The following is a 16,233-nucleotide window of genomic DNA, read 5'->3' as shown; positions in this document are numbered from 1 at the left end:
ACTTTGTATTTTGCTTCTTGTTTGACAGCTATTGTGACTGATGTTTTCCAGGGGTCAATGAGAATCTTCACTAAAAAGCTTCCTCATCCTGATCTGGTGAGTGTCCAGAACAGAATTCTAGCCTGATATATGTTACCTGGGGGCCTAGGGAACCCGGAGCTTAGAGAATAGACAGAATGTGCCCCACAAAGAAGTTGACAAAGCACCTGCTGTAGGGCAGTTCTGTGCCCATAGTGGTCTTGTACTGTGAACTTCAGAGTTGGTAGCTCGTAGTCTTGGTTGAAGTGGTTTGACTGCTGAGTGGTTCAGCTGAGCTTGAGAACTTTTTTAAATAGTAGGGTATATAAGTAAAACCCTTTCAAATAGGATTAGTGTTTTCTTTAAGAGTTGGTCTACAAGGGAATGGGTTTGAGTGGTGTCTTCAAATCCATGTGCCATTACACTTAGTTCTCATTAACCCTCTCTTCTGTTGCCCTGCTCTATTCCCAGTGCTCTCTTCCTGGCAGGTTTCTTTCCACATCAGTTCCTCCTCTTGCTTCATGTCCCTTGTATTCCCTTTCCCACTCTTTCCCCTAAAGGTCTCCTTCTGTCAGCGATCGATCGCCTTTCTAGTTGGATGACCACATGCATGCACACACATGCCATCAGTTTTTGAATGAATACTGTCAGGTGGTTCTGCATACAGGTGCCTGGGCTCTGGACTAGGGAAGATGTGAATGAGCATCATGTCTCTGTGGGTTTGCTTTCTGCTGTTCACTCCTTTCCTCTTTCGTCTTCTTATTCATTTCCAGCCAGCGGAAGAGAAAGAACAGCTGCTCCATAATGATGAGTACCAAGAGACGATGGTAGAGTCCACGTTCATGTACCTGACACTGGACCTTCCCACCGCCCCACTCTATAAGGATGAGAAGGAGCAGCTCATTATCCCCCAGGTGCCGCTCTTCAACATCCTGGCCAAGTTCAACGGCATCACTGAGAAGGTAGCCACATTGCCACCCTTGCCCTGTTTTCTCGGTTTGTATTTTAACTTTATCATCACCAGCACCCCTTTTTTTCAGTGTTGACAACAGGGCTTTGGAAGTAGAAGGCAAGTGCTCTACAGACAAGTTACTCCCTAGACTCTGTGTCTTTTTCTATTTCAGAATCAACGCATAAATATCATAGTCTTACTCTGAATGTACTGTCTTTTTCAAGTCTCCCAGCCTCTCTGGTGTTTAACTCTTAACTTTGTAGCCCTTCTTACATGGCTCCTGCCTGCCTCTGAGAACAGTAAAGAAAAGTGGGAGATTCAGATGTTTGGAAACTCAAGAAATACAGAAATTTCATCTTTAAAAAGAGAATTTTTATTTTGTTGTGTTTCTTGAGGTAAGGTCTCGTCTAGCCAGCTTAGCCTAGAACTTGCTGTGCAGCCAGAACCAGCCTTGAATTCTTGATTCTCCTTCCTCCACCCAAGTGCTGGCCACCACTTCCAGCTCCAACAATTATTATTATTATTATTTTTTTTTTGATTTTTTGAGACAGGGTTTCTTGTAGCTTTTTTTGGTTCCTGTCCTGGAACTAGCTCTTGTAGACCAGGCTGGCCTCAAACTCACAGAGATCCGCCTGCCTCTGCTTCCCAAGTGCTGGGATTAAAGGCATGCGCCACCACTGCCGGCCGTCCAACAATTATTTTTAATTTGTCTATTTTGCTTTTATTTTTTTGTTAATAATAAAAGTACTTACTGTTAATTCAGTCTCAGTATCAAATTGTTGGACTTTTTTTTATTTTCCCCTGAGGTAGGGTGTTCTTTGCTGTCCTGGAACTCACTCTATAGACCAGGCTTGCCTTGAACTCACAGAGGTTCACTTGCCTCTGCCTCCCAAGTGCTGGGATTAAAGGTGTGCACCACTACCCAGTGAAACTGGACTCCTGGGATGGGAGAAAAGAACCTTGAACTCTTTTGCAGTGGCGTTTCCTTCTTACGGAGCTGGCAGTGACAGTGTAGACCCCATACTCTTATTTCCCTTGCTATCTTATTAACATTTTGGAGAAGTACCCAAACCCTTTCTTTTGTAAAAAGTTTCTTCATTTTCTAGATGACCTTTCTCTCAGTTTGCTGGGGAGCAGGTCTGTAAGGACCCTCACTATGCAGTGTCAGAAGTGGGTCTCTTACTTGCTGTTTTATAATAAGGTCATTGTCCAGATAGTATTGAAGCAGGCATATTCTAATTTAAAATCAGTATTTTCTTGGGGTTAGTGAGATGGCTCAGCAGGTCAAAGCCCTTGTCATGGAGGTCTGGAAACCTAAGTTCAGTCCCTGGAACCCACAGTGGAAGGAAAAAACAGACTCCTGGAAATTGCCCTCTGGCCTCTAGACATGAAATGTAGCATGTATACATCCACTTTCACCCAACATATCTATCTCTCTCTCTCTCTCTCTCTCTCTTTCTCTAAATTGAAAATATTTTCTATTTCCTTGAGCAATTTGTGGATCTCAAGGGGTCTGTTTTTCCGTTTAGAACTCAGTCAGTTCAGATGGAAGCCTTGGCTGATTGTTTCTGGTTATGATTAGTCTTTCAGTCCTATCTCTTAACTAAATGTAAGCTTAGGTTTTACTGGGGTTTGAGCCTCAACCTCATGCATACTAAGTAAGTGCTTTATTGGGTATATTCCCAGACAAGGATAAGAATTTATGTTTAACCCCAGCACTAGGGAGGCAGAGACAAGTGGATCTCTTAGTTCAAGGCCAGCCTGGGCTACAGAATAAGTTTCAGGACAGCCATAGTTATACAGAGAAACCGTGTCTTGAAAATCAAAGGGGGGGGGAAGGAGGGAGGGAGGAAGAGAAGGAGGAGGAGGAAGAAGAAGAAAAAGAAGGAGGAGGAGGAGGAGAGAGAGAGAGAGAGAAAGGAAAAGAAAAGAAAGAAAGAAAAAACGAGAGAGAGAGAGAGAGAGAGAGAGAGAGAAAGGAAAAGAAAAGAAAGAAAGAAAAAACTATTCTCAGGGCTGGAAAGATGGATCAGCAGTTCAGAGTGTTGCCCTTGCAGAGAAACTGGGTTCAGTCCAGCATGCAAGTGGTACCTTACAACCATCTGTAACTTCAGTACCAGGGAATTGGCATGCTCTTCTGGCCTCTCTGGGCACACATGGGTTCATAGATAGGCAGAACACCCATCCACATAAAAGAAAAAGGGAAGCCACTAATGTTCACTCGCTTTAAGCCCCTTGGGTTGGCAGGTCCTGGCCCTTCCCTTTCTTCTTAGGCCATGTAGAATGAGCTCACAGGAAATGTGACCTGCTACACTACTTACACAAGCCCTGAGATTTCTTCTCAGATGTGAGCTTCGGTTGCTGGGGATTGTGATAGACCAGTGCCTCCTGTGCGCTGAGTACAGGTTTTTACCACAGAGCTACTCCAGCCCAGGTCTTAGAGCCTTTAAGACAGAAAGGATAGAAGAAGTTGTTAGCCACCTCCTTTGGAATACTGAGGGTGCTTCACTGTTACTAAGGCAAGAAAAATTTCCCCATTTTGAGTAAGATCATTTTTGTTTTTCAAGACTGGGTTTCTCTGTAGCTTTGGAGCCTATCCTGGAACTTGCTTTGTAGACCAGGCTGGCTTTGAACTCACAGAGATCCCCCTGTTTCTGTCTCTTGAGTGCTGGGATTAAACGCATGTGCCACCATGCTGTCTGGTGTAAAGTAAGATCTTTCTGGTGGTAATTCAGCTTTTAACCGTTGTTTTTATTTGGTGGTTTTATTTTCCGTGTTTGCCTGAGCCTGTACAGCTATGGTATTAGTTTCAGCAGTGTGATCCTATACTGGCTGAAGTAGTCCATTGTATTTTACTCTGTGTTTGCTCCATTGCTAATCTTAGCCTCTTTTGTGATTTTTGGGACTAAGTATTTTCTAAATTTTAGGTGTGATACAGAGAAAAGCTCAGTTCCTTTTGTACTGAGTGCTGACTCTGAGTGCTGGCACTAATGTCATGAAACTGTTTTTCTAGGAATACAAGACTTACAAGGAGAATTTCCTGAAGCGCTTCCAGCTCACCAAGCTGCCTCCATATCTAATCTTTTGCATCAAGAGATTTACTAAGAACAACTTCTTTGTGGAGAAGAATCCGACAATTGTCAACTTTCCCATCACGTGTGTATTGCCCTACTTCATTCTGGCGGGTTCCCCTCCCCCTTCTCTTTTTGAGACAGGGTCTTATGACTGTCCTTCAACTTGGCAGATGATCCTGACCACTTGAAACTCCTGCCTGAGCCTGTTGTAGGAGCTGCTTGCTTGTTCCGGCTGCTCAGTCCAGAAATAATCACCCAGAAACTATTAATTAAACCACTGCTTGGCATATTAGGTCAAACTTCTTATCGGCTAGCTTTTACATACTGATTTAACCCATTTCTATTAATCTGTAACACCACGTGGCTGTGGCTTACTGGATAAAGTTCCGGCGTCTGTCTCCTGCGGGGCTACATGGCTTCTCTCTGACTCTACCTTCTTTCTCCCAGAATTCGGTTTAGTTTTCCCTGCCTACCTCTATTTTGCCCTGCTCTGCTATAGGCTCAAAGCAGTTCTTTATTCATTAACCAATAAAAGCAACACATGGACAATAAAAGCTCCCACACCATCAGCCTCCCAAGGCCACGGCTGTCCCATCTGAGTGTGAGTCTGGATTATCTTTCCATAGTGTTCCTTTTGGACTGACTTGGTTGAAGATTATAAGAACCAGCTTCCTACATCAGAGAAATTAATGATTTTGCTGGAAGGATGTATATATTTCAGAGTCCCCAAAGGCGGATATTGTAGTTATAGTTTTTCTGTCCCGCAGCTGCTCTGAAGCTTGTATTAATTACAAATGCTGGGCTGGAGCTGGAGAGATGGCTCAGGGGTTAAGAGCACTGGTTGCTCTTCCAGAGGACCTGGGTTCAATTCTCAGTCTTGCATGGCAGCTCACAACTGTCTGTAACTCCAGTTACAGGAGATCTGACATTTTCATACCCATGCACCTAAAATAATATTAAATAAAAATTGAAAAACAAAACAAAATGAGTGCCCAGCTAGTAGCTCAGGCTTATTACCAACTAACTCTTACATTTTAAGTTAACACATATTTCTTATTTGCACTCTGCCACATGGTGGCACCTTTATTTATTTATTTATTGGTGGCACCTTTATTAGCATGGCACATTCATCTCCTACTCCCACTTTGTCTGGTTGACAACTCCAGACTCCACCCTTTTTTCTCCCAGCATTTTCTTTTCTAGCCTAACTTTCCTATTCAACTATTGGTCAGTCAATTTGTTTATTAAACCAATCACAGGGGCATATAATCATACAGTATATAGAAGGATTATTCCACAGCAGGATACTTAACTTAGATACAGCCATTTATTTATTTGCTTACTTATTTGAGATACGGTCTCATGTAGTCCAGACTGTTTTTGAAGTCACTTTCTAAGCCAAGATGACCTTGAACTTTTGATTTTCCTACATTCTACCTTCCAAGTTCTGTAATTACAAGCATGTGACAGCACACTGTCATAAATTACAAATTTTAATGTGGGACCTTTTAATTTACTCTGCAGTTGAGTTTTCATGATTTTTTGGTTTTTTTGAGACAGGGTTTCTCTGTTTAGCTTTGGTACCTGTCCTGGAACTAGCTCTTGTAGACCAGGCTAGTCTTGAACTCATAGAGATCCACCTGCTTCTGCCTCCTGAGTGCTGGAATTAAAGGTATACGCCACCACTACCCGACTTAAGTCTTCATGATTTGTTTGAATGAACTGAAAGGGTACCTGATATTTTTCGTTGACTCCTAATTCAGAAAGACTGAAGTGTCTTTAGAAAGACCTCTAATTCATACAATTGGTTATGGTCTGAAAAGCCAATGTTCTTAGTTTTTTAAATTAAATTTTAAAAATTATTTTATGTGTATAGCTATTTTGCCTGCATGTATGTCTGTATCTTGTGCATTCCTGGTGTCCACAGAGGCCAAAAGGATCAAATTCCCTGGAACTGGAGTTACAGCCACTTGTGAGCACCCATGTGGGTTCCAGGAATCAAACTGTAGTCCTCTGGAAGAGGAGCCGGTGCTTTTCCCTGCTGAGCCATCTCTCTACCACTAAGAGACAGTGTTTTACATGGTCTGAAGAAGGTCTCTGAGAATGTGGGGAAGCCTCGTGGCAGGCTGAAAAGTGTGTCAGTGGGTACTGAGGTTGGAGGAAGCATAGTGTCCAACACAGATGGCAGGGGAGGGCTTTGGTTTGGCCTGTGTTTAACTTGAATATCTAGAATATGTCCAGTTTTCCTGTTGACAGGGAAGTTTTACACTTTTGTTTGTTTCTTGTAGTCTTTGGATTTCATACTTTAAGTCTTTGTAGTTTTGTTTTTCTTTTTTTTTTTTTCTTTGGTTTTTCGAGACAAGGTTTCTCTGTAGCTTTGGTGCCTGTCCCGGAACTACCTCTTATAGACCAGGCTGGCCTTGAACTCCCAGAGATCCGTCTGCCTCGCCTCCAGAGTGCTGGGATTAAAGGCGTGTGCGCCACCACCACCGGGCTGTCTTTGTAGTTTAAAATAGCTGAGGAGTTCAGGGTTATGGTGGGCAGATGCTCATCTCCTGGTCTCCTTTTCCCCTCATCGCCTTTCTTTTTCAGTCCCTCAACTACCAGGACTGCCACTTTTCTCCTGTGGAAAGATGTCCAGTTCTTGGTTCTGTGTGAGTCTGAAGAAGGGATTAGCTGGGCAGATGGCTTAGTGGGTAAAGTGCACTCTGGGCTGTGGGATTTAGAGTGGATGAGCCCTAAGGGTCCTCCCAGTGTAGGGCTTGTTTTGTTTTTCTAATGGATTCTGTCTTCCCTGAGAACCTGCGGCAGTAGGTGGTGAGAAGAGAGAGGTGCCCTGGGGTATCTTTTCTTAATTACTAGAGGCAGAACCAGGCATCCTAGGTGCTGGGCAAGCACTGTATCACTGAGCTTTATCTAAATTTTATCTAATTTTTGGAGACAGGATCTTGCTATGAAACTCAAACCTGGCCTTTGCTGAACTGTGCCCTCAGCTCAGCCTCCTCAGAAACTAGGACTGTGAGTCTGTGACAGATGCCATGCAGGAGAATTTCTAAATGAGGAATACAAGAGAATTTTCTTTTTTCTTTTTTAAAAGAATATTTCTTTAAATTTTTTTTTTTAATGTTTATGAGTGTCTTACCTGCATGTGTGTCTGTTTGCCATGTTCATATAGAGCCCATGGAGGTCAGAAGAGGACACTGGATCCTCTGGAACTCGAGTTACAGATGGTTGTGAACCATGTAGGTATAGAGAACTGAACCTGGGTTCTTTGAAAGAGCAGCCAGGCTCTTAACCTCTAAGCCATCTCTCCAGCTCCTTCTTTTTCCCCAGGTTTGTCTTCCTGTTTTCTGTCACTGTCTTGTTTGTGTGACAGGTGGGGAATACAGAAGCCACCTGTCTCATCTCTTGAATGAGACTTCAGAAGCACTGCTTTTGAAATCCCACCAACCAAAGCTTTAGGTCAGAGCTAGTCTCTTGTGAGTGGACAGTGTGTTCCTGATAAGAAAGAGCTTCAGTCGCAAAGAGGCCACTGTGTGGATGATGGTGCTTCTTCAATCCTGCAGAAACTCCTTACCCTGCTGCCTTTTCTCTGAGGCCTGGAGTGGGTTTCTCCTCTTAGCAGCTGCATTTGTACATTTGGCAGTTGGGACTTGGGTAGCTTGCCCTTTAGAAAGCTTGCTCTGGAGAAGTTATAAAACAGGTCTAATAGACCAGAACTCAAAGACAATTTCATTTTAAAAAATTACGTTATCTTTATTTTGTGTATGTGTGTGCACTCATACATGGGGTTGATGAGCCTCAGCATATTTCTGGAGGTTTGAAGATGATGTATGGAATTTATTTTTCTTCTTCCACTATTTGAGTCCCAGGGGTCACACTCAGGCCACCAGGCTTGCATGGTGAGCACTTTACTAATTGATCCATTTTCCTGTTTTTTAATTTTTTTAAAAAACCTTTTGTTTGTTTTGTTTTGTTTTGTTTCTGAGACAGGGTCTCTACAAAGCTATTCTGGATATCAGTATATAGGCCAGGTTGGCTTTGAACTCAAAGACATCCTCCTACCTGTCTCCTGAGGAACTAAAGATATATGTCTCTGCGTCTGGTAGAGGCAGAGGTTTTGTTTTGTTTTTTGTTTTTTCGAGATAGGGTTTCTCTGTAGCTTTGGAGCTTGTCCTGGAACTAGCTCTGTAGACCAGGCTGGCCTCGAACTCACAGAGATCTTCCCTGTCTCTGCCTCCCCAGTGCTGGGATTAAAGGTGTGTACCACCATCGCCTGGCTGTTTTTTAAGATTTATTTATTTTATGTGTGTGGGTGTTTTTGTCAGCATGTTTGTCTGCACATCATATGTGTGTCTGGTGCCTTAGAAAATCAGATGTTTTTGATATTGGATCCCTTGGAATTGAAGCTACAGTACAGGTGGTTGTGAGTCACCTTGTGGGTGCTGGGCATTGAACCTGGGTCCTCTAGCAGCCAGTCTTAACTGCTGAGCAGTCTCTTTCCAGCCCCCAAGGTTTTTTGGTTGTTTTTTCCTTCAAAAACAGGCAGAGTGTCAGTCTGTGGACCAAGTTGACCCGAATCACTTTGTAGCTCAGAATGTCTTTGAACCCTAGGTTCAGTGGAGACCCTGCCTCAAAAATAAGGACTAAAGTAATTGAGGAAGACACCAGGTATTGGTCTCTCACCTCTCCAGGCGTTCACAGCCATCTGCATGTGCACACAAGTTCATACACCACACATACAGAGATCAGAAGACAGCTAGCTCTCTGGACCCATTTTTTTCTTCAGTGCTGGTTTCTAGTCTAGAAACCTTCAAATAAATTCCCCTTTTATACCTTTGCTACCTACGGCAGCTGGGTTACTTGTAATGATTTTGCCTCTAACTTCACTGAGAAAAAAAAATGAAAAAAGAGTCTTGAAAATAAGAAAGCTGATGGTTGCCTAGTTTTCAGATTGAGGTGGTTACAGTGACACATCATGTGGTCAGTCTTCTTCCATAGGGCGTCTCAGGCAAAGGGCAGCTGCTGCCTGGATCCTGGAGCAGCCAGGTACGCTCCTAGCCTGTGGGCAGGCCCTGCTGCCTCAGCTCATCACCATCAGGGGAGGCAGTGGAGCTACGATCCTTCTATAAAAGACTTAAATTCACAGCTGTCTGGTAACAGCCACGATTCCCACTCAAACCCTTGCCTCCAGACATGCTTCTAAGGGGTGTTTTTCACTGTTGGAAAATGTGAATTCAACACCCTGGAACTGTTGTGGCACTACAAACCTTTTCAGAACTAGGACTCTACAGTAGCAGTCAACAGCTCTGTGCATCATTCGTAAGGGGCCTTTCCCTAACCTCACAGCTGTGGTCTGATGTTCTGTTGTTTCTCTTTATCTCCAGAAATGTGGATCTAAGAGAATACTTGTCTGAAGAAGTCCAAGCAGTGCACAAGAACACCACTTATGATCTCATCGCCAACATTGTGCATGATGGCAAGCCCTCTGAGGGCTCATATAGGATCCACGTGCTTCATCATGTGAGTGGCCTCTGACTGGCCTGGGACAGAGCTGCAAAATAGGCGTTGTTCCTGTGGTGTGTTTGGGTTTGCCCTTTCTGGGCCTGGCTTCAGAACTCTATGTACTGGATGGTTTTAGTTTTGTCTTAATGTTAGACACCACTGGGAGGTACCTCAGCCCGGTTACGGTAGACATTAATTTTCAATTGGAGTAGAGGCTGTGAATGCAGCTGCAGATCCTGCGGTGCTGAGCCCATCTCAGTGATTGGCATCAAGGTTAATTACGAGACTCTGCTTTACAGTGTGTGGGTGCAGAATGAGGTGTTGAGTGTTCTAAAGTTCCCTGGTAGGTTCTCCTAGCCAGTCAGGATTGAGAACCTCTGTTCAGGGTCAGAGCCCCACCAGCCCCAGGAGCTGTGGTGCCATCAGAGGGCTCCTTAGGACAGCAGAATTTCAGCCCCCTGGGACACATTGCATCAGCTCTTCATTATTTAACAAGACCCTTTGATATGCATGAGATTAATGTTTGAGAAGCATTGGTTTAGAGACTCCTTACTTTGTCATGATTGTTTTTTTTTTTTTTGGTTTTTTCGAGACAGGGTTTCTCTGTGGTTTTGGAGCCTGTCCTGGAATGTCATGATTGTTTTTAAGACAGGGTCTCATACTGTAGCCCAGGCTGACCTGGAATGTAGGCATAGCCCAGACTGACTGAGAACTTGTGGCAGTTCTTCTGCCATTAGCCTCCCAAGTACTAGGATCGGAGGTATTACTGCCATGCCTAGCTGAGCTAACACATTTTAAGAGTGTATCTAAAGCTGAAAACAAAAGCACACAATATATGTTTAAATGCAGAATTTTAATGTAGGTTATTGTCTGGGACTAATGGTTTACTGTCCTTAAAGCACATCCCTCACACATGAGGAAACCTAGACTTATAGTCTGAGAATTTATCTGAAGTCAGTAACATTGGGATTTGTACTAAGATATTTGGCCTCAAAACCATGCTTAATTAGTCTTAGAACCAGAAGTGAACTTGCTTATATAGGCCCACATTTTCTCTGTAGTCCTATACTCTGAACTTGTGGTATCTGCAGTCTGTCAACACCTGTGTCCTGTTACAACAGTTCTTTCATGTGTTAGGTCTTTTCATGGTAGCATGCTGTGAGGTAGTTTGGCTATGTTGGCGACATTGGTTTGCAGGTAAACTCTAGGTGATGGGCAGTGTCCACCAAGGTGTCTTACCTTTTTCTTTGTTGCTCCTGTCTCTGGGTTGAGGGTATGGAGGAGGGGAATGTTCATTTATATGTTCTTAGCAGCCAGCTTTATGTACTTTCTAGCAGATTTGTCTAATTTACCATTTTTGGACAGGAAAAAGACATTTGAGATTGGAGGGCATTCTCTTTTTCTTGTAAGTGGCCACCTATATCAGTTCCCCTTAAGTGGGTCTGGGGATTTAGCTCATGTGACAGGGTGTCTAGCATGAACAAAACAAACAAAAGTTTGATTCCAGACACCACATGAACTGGGTGTGGTGGTGCCCACCTATAGTGCCAACACTCTTGAGATAGAAGCAGGAGAGTCAGAAGTTCAGAACCTTCCTTGGTTAAAGAGAAAATCTGATGTTAGACTGGACTATGTGAGGACACCCTACACACACACACACACACACACACACACACCCTACACACACATACACACACACGGGGGGGATGCAAAATGTTTGGTACTCCATTGTATTTCAAAGACGCCTTGACAGGAATTGAGGTTATCAGAACTGTTTATTGACTCAGGTCTAGCCAAGGTTTTGACTCTTGTTGATGTTTAGTGGCCATCCTGGGCTGTGATCATTTTCACACCTCTGTTTTTGGAGAGCAGATTAACCCAACCTTTCATGCTTTTGCAGGGAACCGGCAAGTGGTATGAATTACAAGACCTCCAGGTGACTGACATCCTGCCCCAGATGATCACATTGTCCGAGGCCTACATTCAGGTGGGTGTGGCCCAGTAGAATTGATGTAGAGTCTTGATTACAGATCTGGGTGCTTCAGGAGTGCAAGGGGACCAGATTATGTGACCCCAGAAGTTAAACAGATTTTCAGAAAGGAAAAGTACAGAAGCCTGTAAGTCAGCAAGTGTGTTTGTGGCCTTTTGAGTTTAGCAGAGATCTGTAACTTAGTCCCAGGAGATCCAGAGCTGTCTTTTGACATTTGAGCATACCAGGCATGCACATGGTGCATACATAAGTGTAGACAAGACATCCATACACATTAAATAATAAATGAATCTGAAAAAGAATAAAGAAAAGAATGAACAAAAGTTGAGGGTGTGTGGAAACGTGAATGGGATGGAAGGGACTGTGGTGGGGAGTGTGCGTCATTAGTGGGGAAGGCAGCGTGTGTGACAGCGGGCAGGGCGGGGCAGCCTGCTGCTTGCTGCCTGGCAGAGAATAGTTACATGATGGCCGACTGCGGAGCTCATCATTGTTTTCATTTCTGACAGATTTGGAAGAGGCGGGATAATGATGAAACCAACCAGCAGGGGGCTTGAACACCTTGTCTGGGGTTTTACTCCCAAGGGCTGAAGATGTTAAATGAAAATACTGAAGCTGTAACTTCACATGGGCTGACTGAAGATTCCTGCCCCAGCTCAGTTTCTATGGGTCTGCCTGTGCTGTCCTGTGCTGTCCAGTGGTTCTCTGATCAGCACATTGCAGGTGATACTCCTTCCCTTTCAGCGCCAGCAGGCAGAACTCCTACAGATGGATGCCTTACTTGAATTGCTGCAAGTATCAGAGAACAGATAATTCCTTGGAAACATCAAGTCTTGAGATTCTACGAGTGAACATGAAGCTAACAGCATCTTTCTGTCTGTCATAGGTAGATGGTTTTCCTATAGTTCCTTCTCTCCTATGGAACTTTTGGAATGGATTAAATAGCCTCCTGTTTTTAAACCAGCCTTTTGTTTTATATACCTCATTTAGGCTTGAGAAGAGGTTTATTTTCCTTTGTAACTTACACTCTTTCTGCCCTTTCTGCCACGCAGACTGTCATCTCGTGGGCATCATTCTTTTCTCTTCCTATCAGCTTGTGGGTGGTATGTCATTTGGAGTACATTTGTCTCTAAGTAACAAAATATTCACTAAAAATGATAAACTCTTGTGTCTAACTAGAAGGCTAAAGGTAGGCAATTTCAGACTGCAATGCCGCTTTGGAAGGCAGAGATGAAAGAACTAGAAAGCGCTGCTTACAGCAGTGCAGTTCTGAGCAGGTCTTAGCCAGGCCAATGGGGAGCCAGAGCAGAGATTGACTGGCCAAGGAATTGGGTAGAAGCATCTTCTACCAAGCTCAGTCATTGACTCAATAACCTGGAGGATTTGAGCTCTGGCAGGAGCACTGAAGCAAGTCTAAGATGTGGGAAAGGCACTGCAGCAGGAGCAGTCAGCGGATTATGGCAGCTTCTCTTTGAATTTGTCCCCTCCCTCCCTCCCTCCCTCCCTCCCTCCCTCCCTCCTGACAGTCTTGCTCTGTAACCCAGTTGGCCTCTAATTTACCATCTTCCCGTCTCCACCTTTGGAGTGCTGGGATTATAGGCTGTCACTCCCCTTCAGCGGGTCTGAACTGGGGTGCTTCTGCAGCTGTGGCCCATGTTTTGTTTGATGTATTGTTTTACAGATGATAGAAGCTGGAATGTCTCAGGCCCCTCCTCTCACTGTTCACCTCTTCCCTAGGCCATTTCAGCTGTGCCTGTGACTCTGTTTGCCACTCTGAGAGAGGGGACACCTAGAAAGTTCTAACACCACACATCCCTGATTTTTTTTTTTTTTTTTTTTTTGGTTTTTCGAGACAGGGTTTCTCTGTGGCTTTGGAGCCTGTCCTGGAACTAGCTCTGTAGACCAGGCTGGTCTCGAACTCACAGAGATCCGCCTGCCTCTGCCTCCCGAGTGCTGGGATTAAAGGCTTGCGCCACCATCGCCCGGCTCTGAATTCTTGATCTTAAAGCCAGTTGCCTATTTGGTTTGCTTTTTGATGTCTTCAAATCAAATCAAGCTTAGTTGAGAATGTAGTTCAGTTGGTAGAATACTTAATTCGACTAGCATTCACCCTTGGTTTGATCTCTACCACCACATAAACCAGGCATGAAGGCATGTGTTTGTAATCCCAGTATGTGGGAGACGTAGGCAGGAGAACCACAGTCAAGGTCATTCTCAGGTACCTGAGATCCTATCGCAAACAGAACCCTGATCAGTTTTTCAGGAGTCATCCTTTCCTTTTCTTTTCTTTTGGTGTGTGTGTCTGTCTGTCTGTCTGCCAGCCAGAGGAGGTCAGATATCCCACCATTATTCTCTGTCTCATTCTTTTGGGACAGGAATAAACCTAGAGGTAGTCTTTGTACCAGCAAGCCCCCTTGATCCTCTTGCCTTCACCTTGAAACAGTGGTTTGCAGGTGAGCTTGTGTGTCCACAGAAACTCAGTCTCGATGCTTGTGGGGCAGGCGCCCTTTCCCACCGAGCACCTCTCTAGCCCCCTCCTATCCTATTACCAAGTCCTGTTTATTTTCTTTTGCATGTGTTTGTCTCTGCTCCCTCTCTCCCCATCTCCCTCCCTCCCTTTTTTCTTTTCCTCTTTCCCTGTCCTACTTGAGCTAGTGAAATGTTTTGGTGGGTAAAGGTGCATGTTGCCAAGCCTGAGGCCCTGACTTCAGTTCTTGGGATCCACATGGAGAGAACTGATTCCTGCAGTTGTCCCATTCCTAAAAGAGGAAAGTTATTGAGAAAAAATGTTGGCTAGAGAGATGGCTCAGCAGGAGAGAAAGACACATGCCATCTAGACTAGACCGAGTTCTACATGAAAGGAGAGGACTGACTCCTGTAAGTTCTCTGACTGCTACTTTTGCACTGTGGCACACATATGTCCCCCTCCCACACTAAGTAAATGTAACTGAGAACAGTTTAAACATGTGATTAGCAGTGGTGGTAAACACCTGCCTGTGTTGACGTGGGAAGGTTGGGGCTGGGGATGAGCTCAGTGGAGGAACACTTGCCTGGCAGCCCCAGACTCTGTGTTTCCCTCTAAGTGCTCCTCTGGCTTCCATATGCACACACACTCATACACTCATGCACATGCACACTACCCACACAAATGAACACAAACATGCACATAATAAACACATTGGTGTGTACACACATACACAACTCAAACTGCTTCCTGCTGAATGGGGGCGTCGTTAATTAGGTCTTTCATGGTATAACCCGTGTGCTAGTTTCATCTCAGTTGGCACTTGAGTGAAGCAATTTTCTGAAGGTGTTCACAGCAACCCTTCAGGAGGACATGGTCTATCATACCATATTGGGATAGATGCAGTCCACAGACTCTCACCCTCTGTGAAAACAAAATAAGAAACTCCTTTCCAAAGCATCATGTCCTTAGATCCAAATTTCAAAGTCAAGGCATTTTCAAAAGATCTATGTTGGATTAGTTCAGCATTTATAAACAAATATCTTTTAGCAGCTGTTGCTCCTTCCTCAGCATTCAAACAATTCAAAGAGAGCATAATAGCATACAGTATCAAAATTCTCTGTGTATTTTCCATCTTTGTGTGCTTTATTTTAACCTCTATTTTGTTTATTTTTACTTTTATTTTTTGCTTTTTGAGACAGGTTCTCCGTATCTTTGACCTGGAATAACTCTGTAGACCAGGCTGTCCTTGAACTCTCAGAGATCCTCCTGTCTCTGCCTCCCAGGCATTGGGATTAAAGGTGTATGCTTCTACACCTTGAACTCACAGAGATCTGTTTGTCTCTGCCTTCTAGGCACTGGGATTAAAGGTGTGTGCTACCACACCTTGAAGTCACAGAGGTCAATCTCCCTCTGCCTCCCAAGTGTTTGGATTAAAGGTGTGTACTACCACACCCAACTACCCTCTTTCTTCCTTTTTTTACTTTTAAGAACTTTTAACTTTTAGCTTGCATATATTTTTAACACACTGTAAACCATTTAAAAGTTTTCTTTTTTCTTTAAATCTTTTACTGTATATGTCTCTTTTTTGACCACATGAGTCTTTAATTTACCAAGCAATATCAGTAGGACTAAAGCCGTGGCTTAGTTTTCTGCCATTCCAACCTTGTGGCCGAGGTACCGGCATTCAGTGCCACAAGTCTACAGTGTTTCAAGGTCCTTGCCATTAAACAAGCTGCAACAGACAACACTCAAGTCTTCTCTCTGTAGCTGGCCCTCCTGCCTCAAACAGTCAGAGTTTGCCCTGGCAGGATGGCTCAGAAAGCCGGCATTTTAAAACAACACAGGTTTTTTCCTGCTACTGCTGAAAACAAACAAGCATTCAGTCGGCTTTTATCAACACCATTTAAATGTTTCGTGGCAGGACCTCTTAAGAGCTGCAGGATTTTGCAGCTGAAGCTGAGTCAGGAAGCCTCTCTTAGATGAGAGCGCTTGCTTGCTTCTAGCAAGCAGAGCAGACCTGAGAAATCGCTGCTACCAAGAAAACATGCTTTACTCTTTCCCAAGCTTTCTCAGGCTTTCAGTGGATACAGTTGTCCACACGTCTGGGCGCCATTCTGTTGTAATGAGAGCAGCGGGCTGTGTCCCGCCACCCAGCCACCGACATGGCTAGTTTATGCCCCGAAATAATTACAAGGAAACTGTATTCTTTTAAACACTGCCTGGCCCATTA

General features: G+C 44.1%; 1 protein-coding gene across 1 annotated transcript in view; it reads left to right on the top strand.

Annotated features, from left to right (window-relative positions):
- Positions 1–12,496, top strand: part of Usp39 (ubiquitin specific peptidase 39) — a 29,256-nt gene extending 16,760 nt beyond the window's left edge. The window contains exons 8-13 of the mRNA XM_041644008.1: positions 29–96; positions 792–980; positions 3,984–4,126; positions 9,432–9,567; positions 11,450–11,536; positions 12,046–12,496. Coding sequence (XP_041499942.1) covers positions 29–96; positions 792–980; positions 3,984–4,126; positions 9,432–9,567; positions 11,450–11,536; positions 12,046–12,093 — 671 coding nt within the window. The 3' untranslated portion in view covers positions 12,094–12,496. The remainder of the gene's footprint in view (positions 1–28; positions 97–791; positions 981–3,983; positions 4,127–9,431; positions 9,568–11,449; positions 11,537–12,045) is intronic.
- Positions 12,497–16,233: the final 3,737 nt, after the last annotated feature.

Source organism: Microtus oregoni, unplaced genomic scaffold, assembly GCF_018167655.1.
Source record: "Microtus oregoni isolate MIOR12 unplaced genomic scaffold, Mior012 000002F_ref0000024, whole genome shotgun sequence".
Lineage (NCBI taxonomy): Eukaryota > Metazoa > Chordata > Mammalia > Rodentia > Cricetidae > Microtus > Microtus oregoni.
Note: the sequence above shows the minus strand (reverse complement) of the source record. Positions and strands in the feature narration are given on the sequence as shown.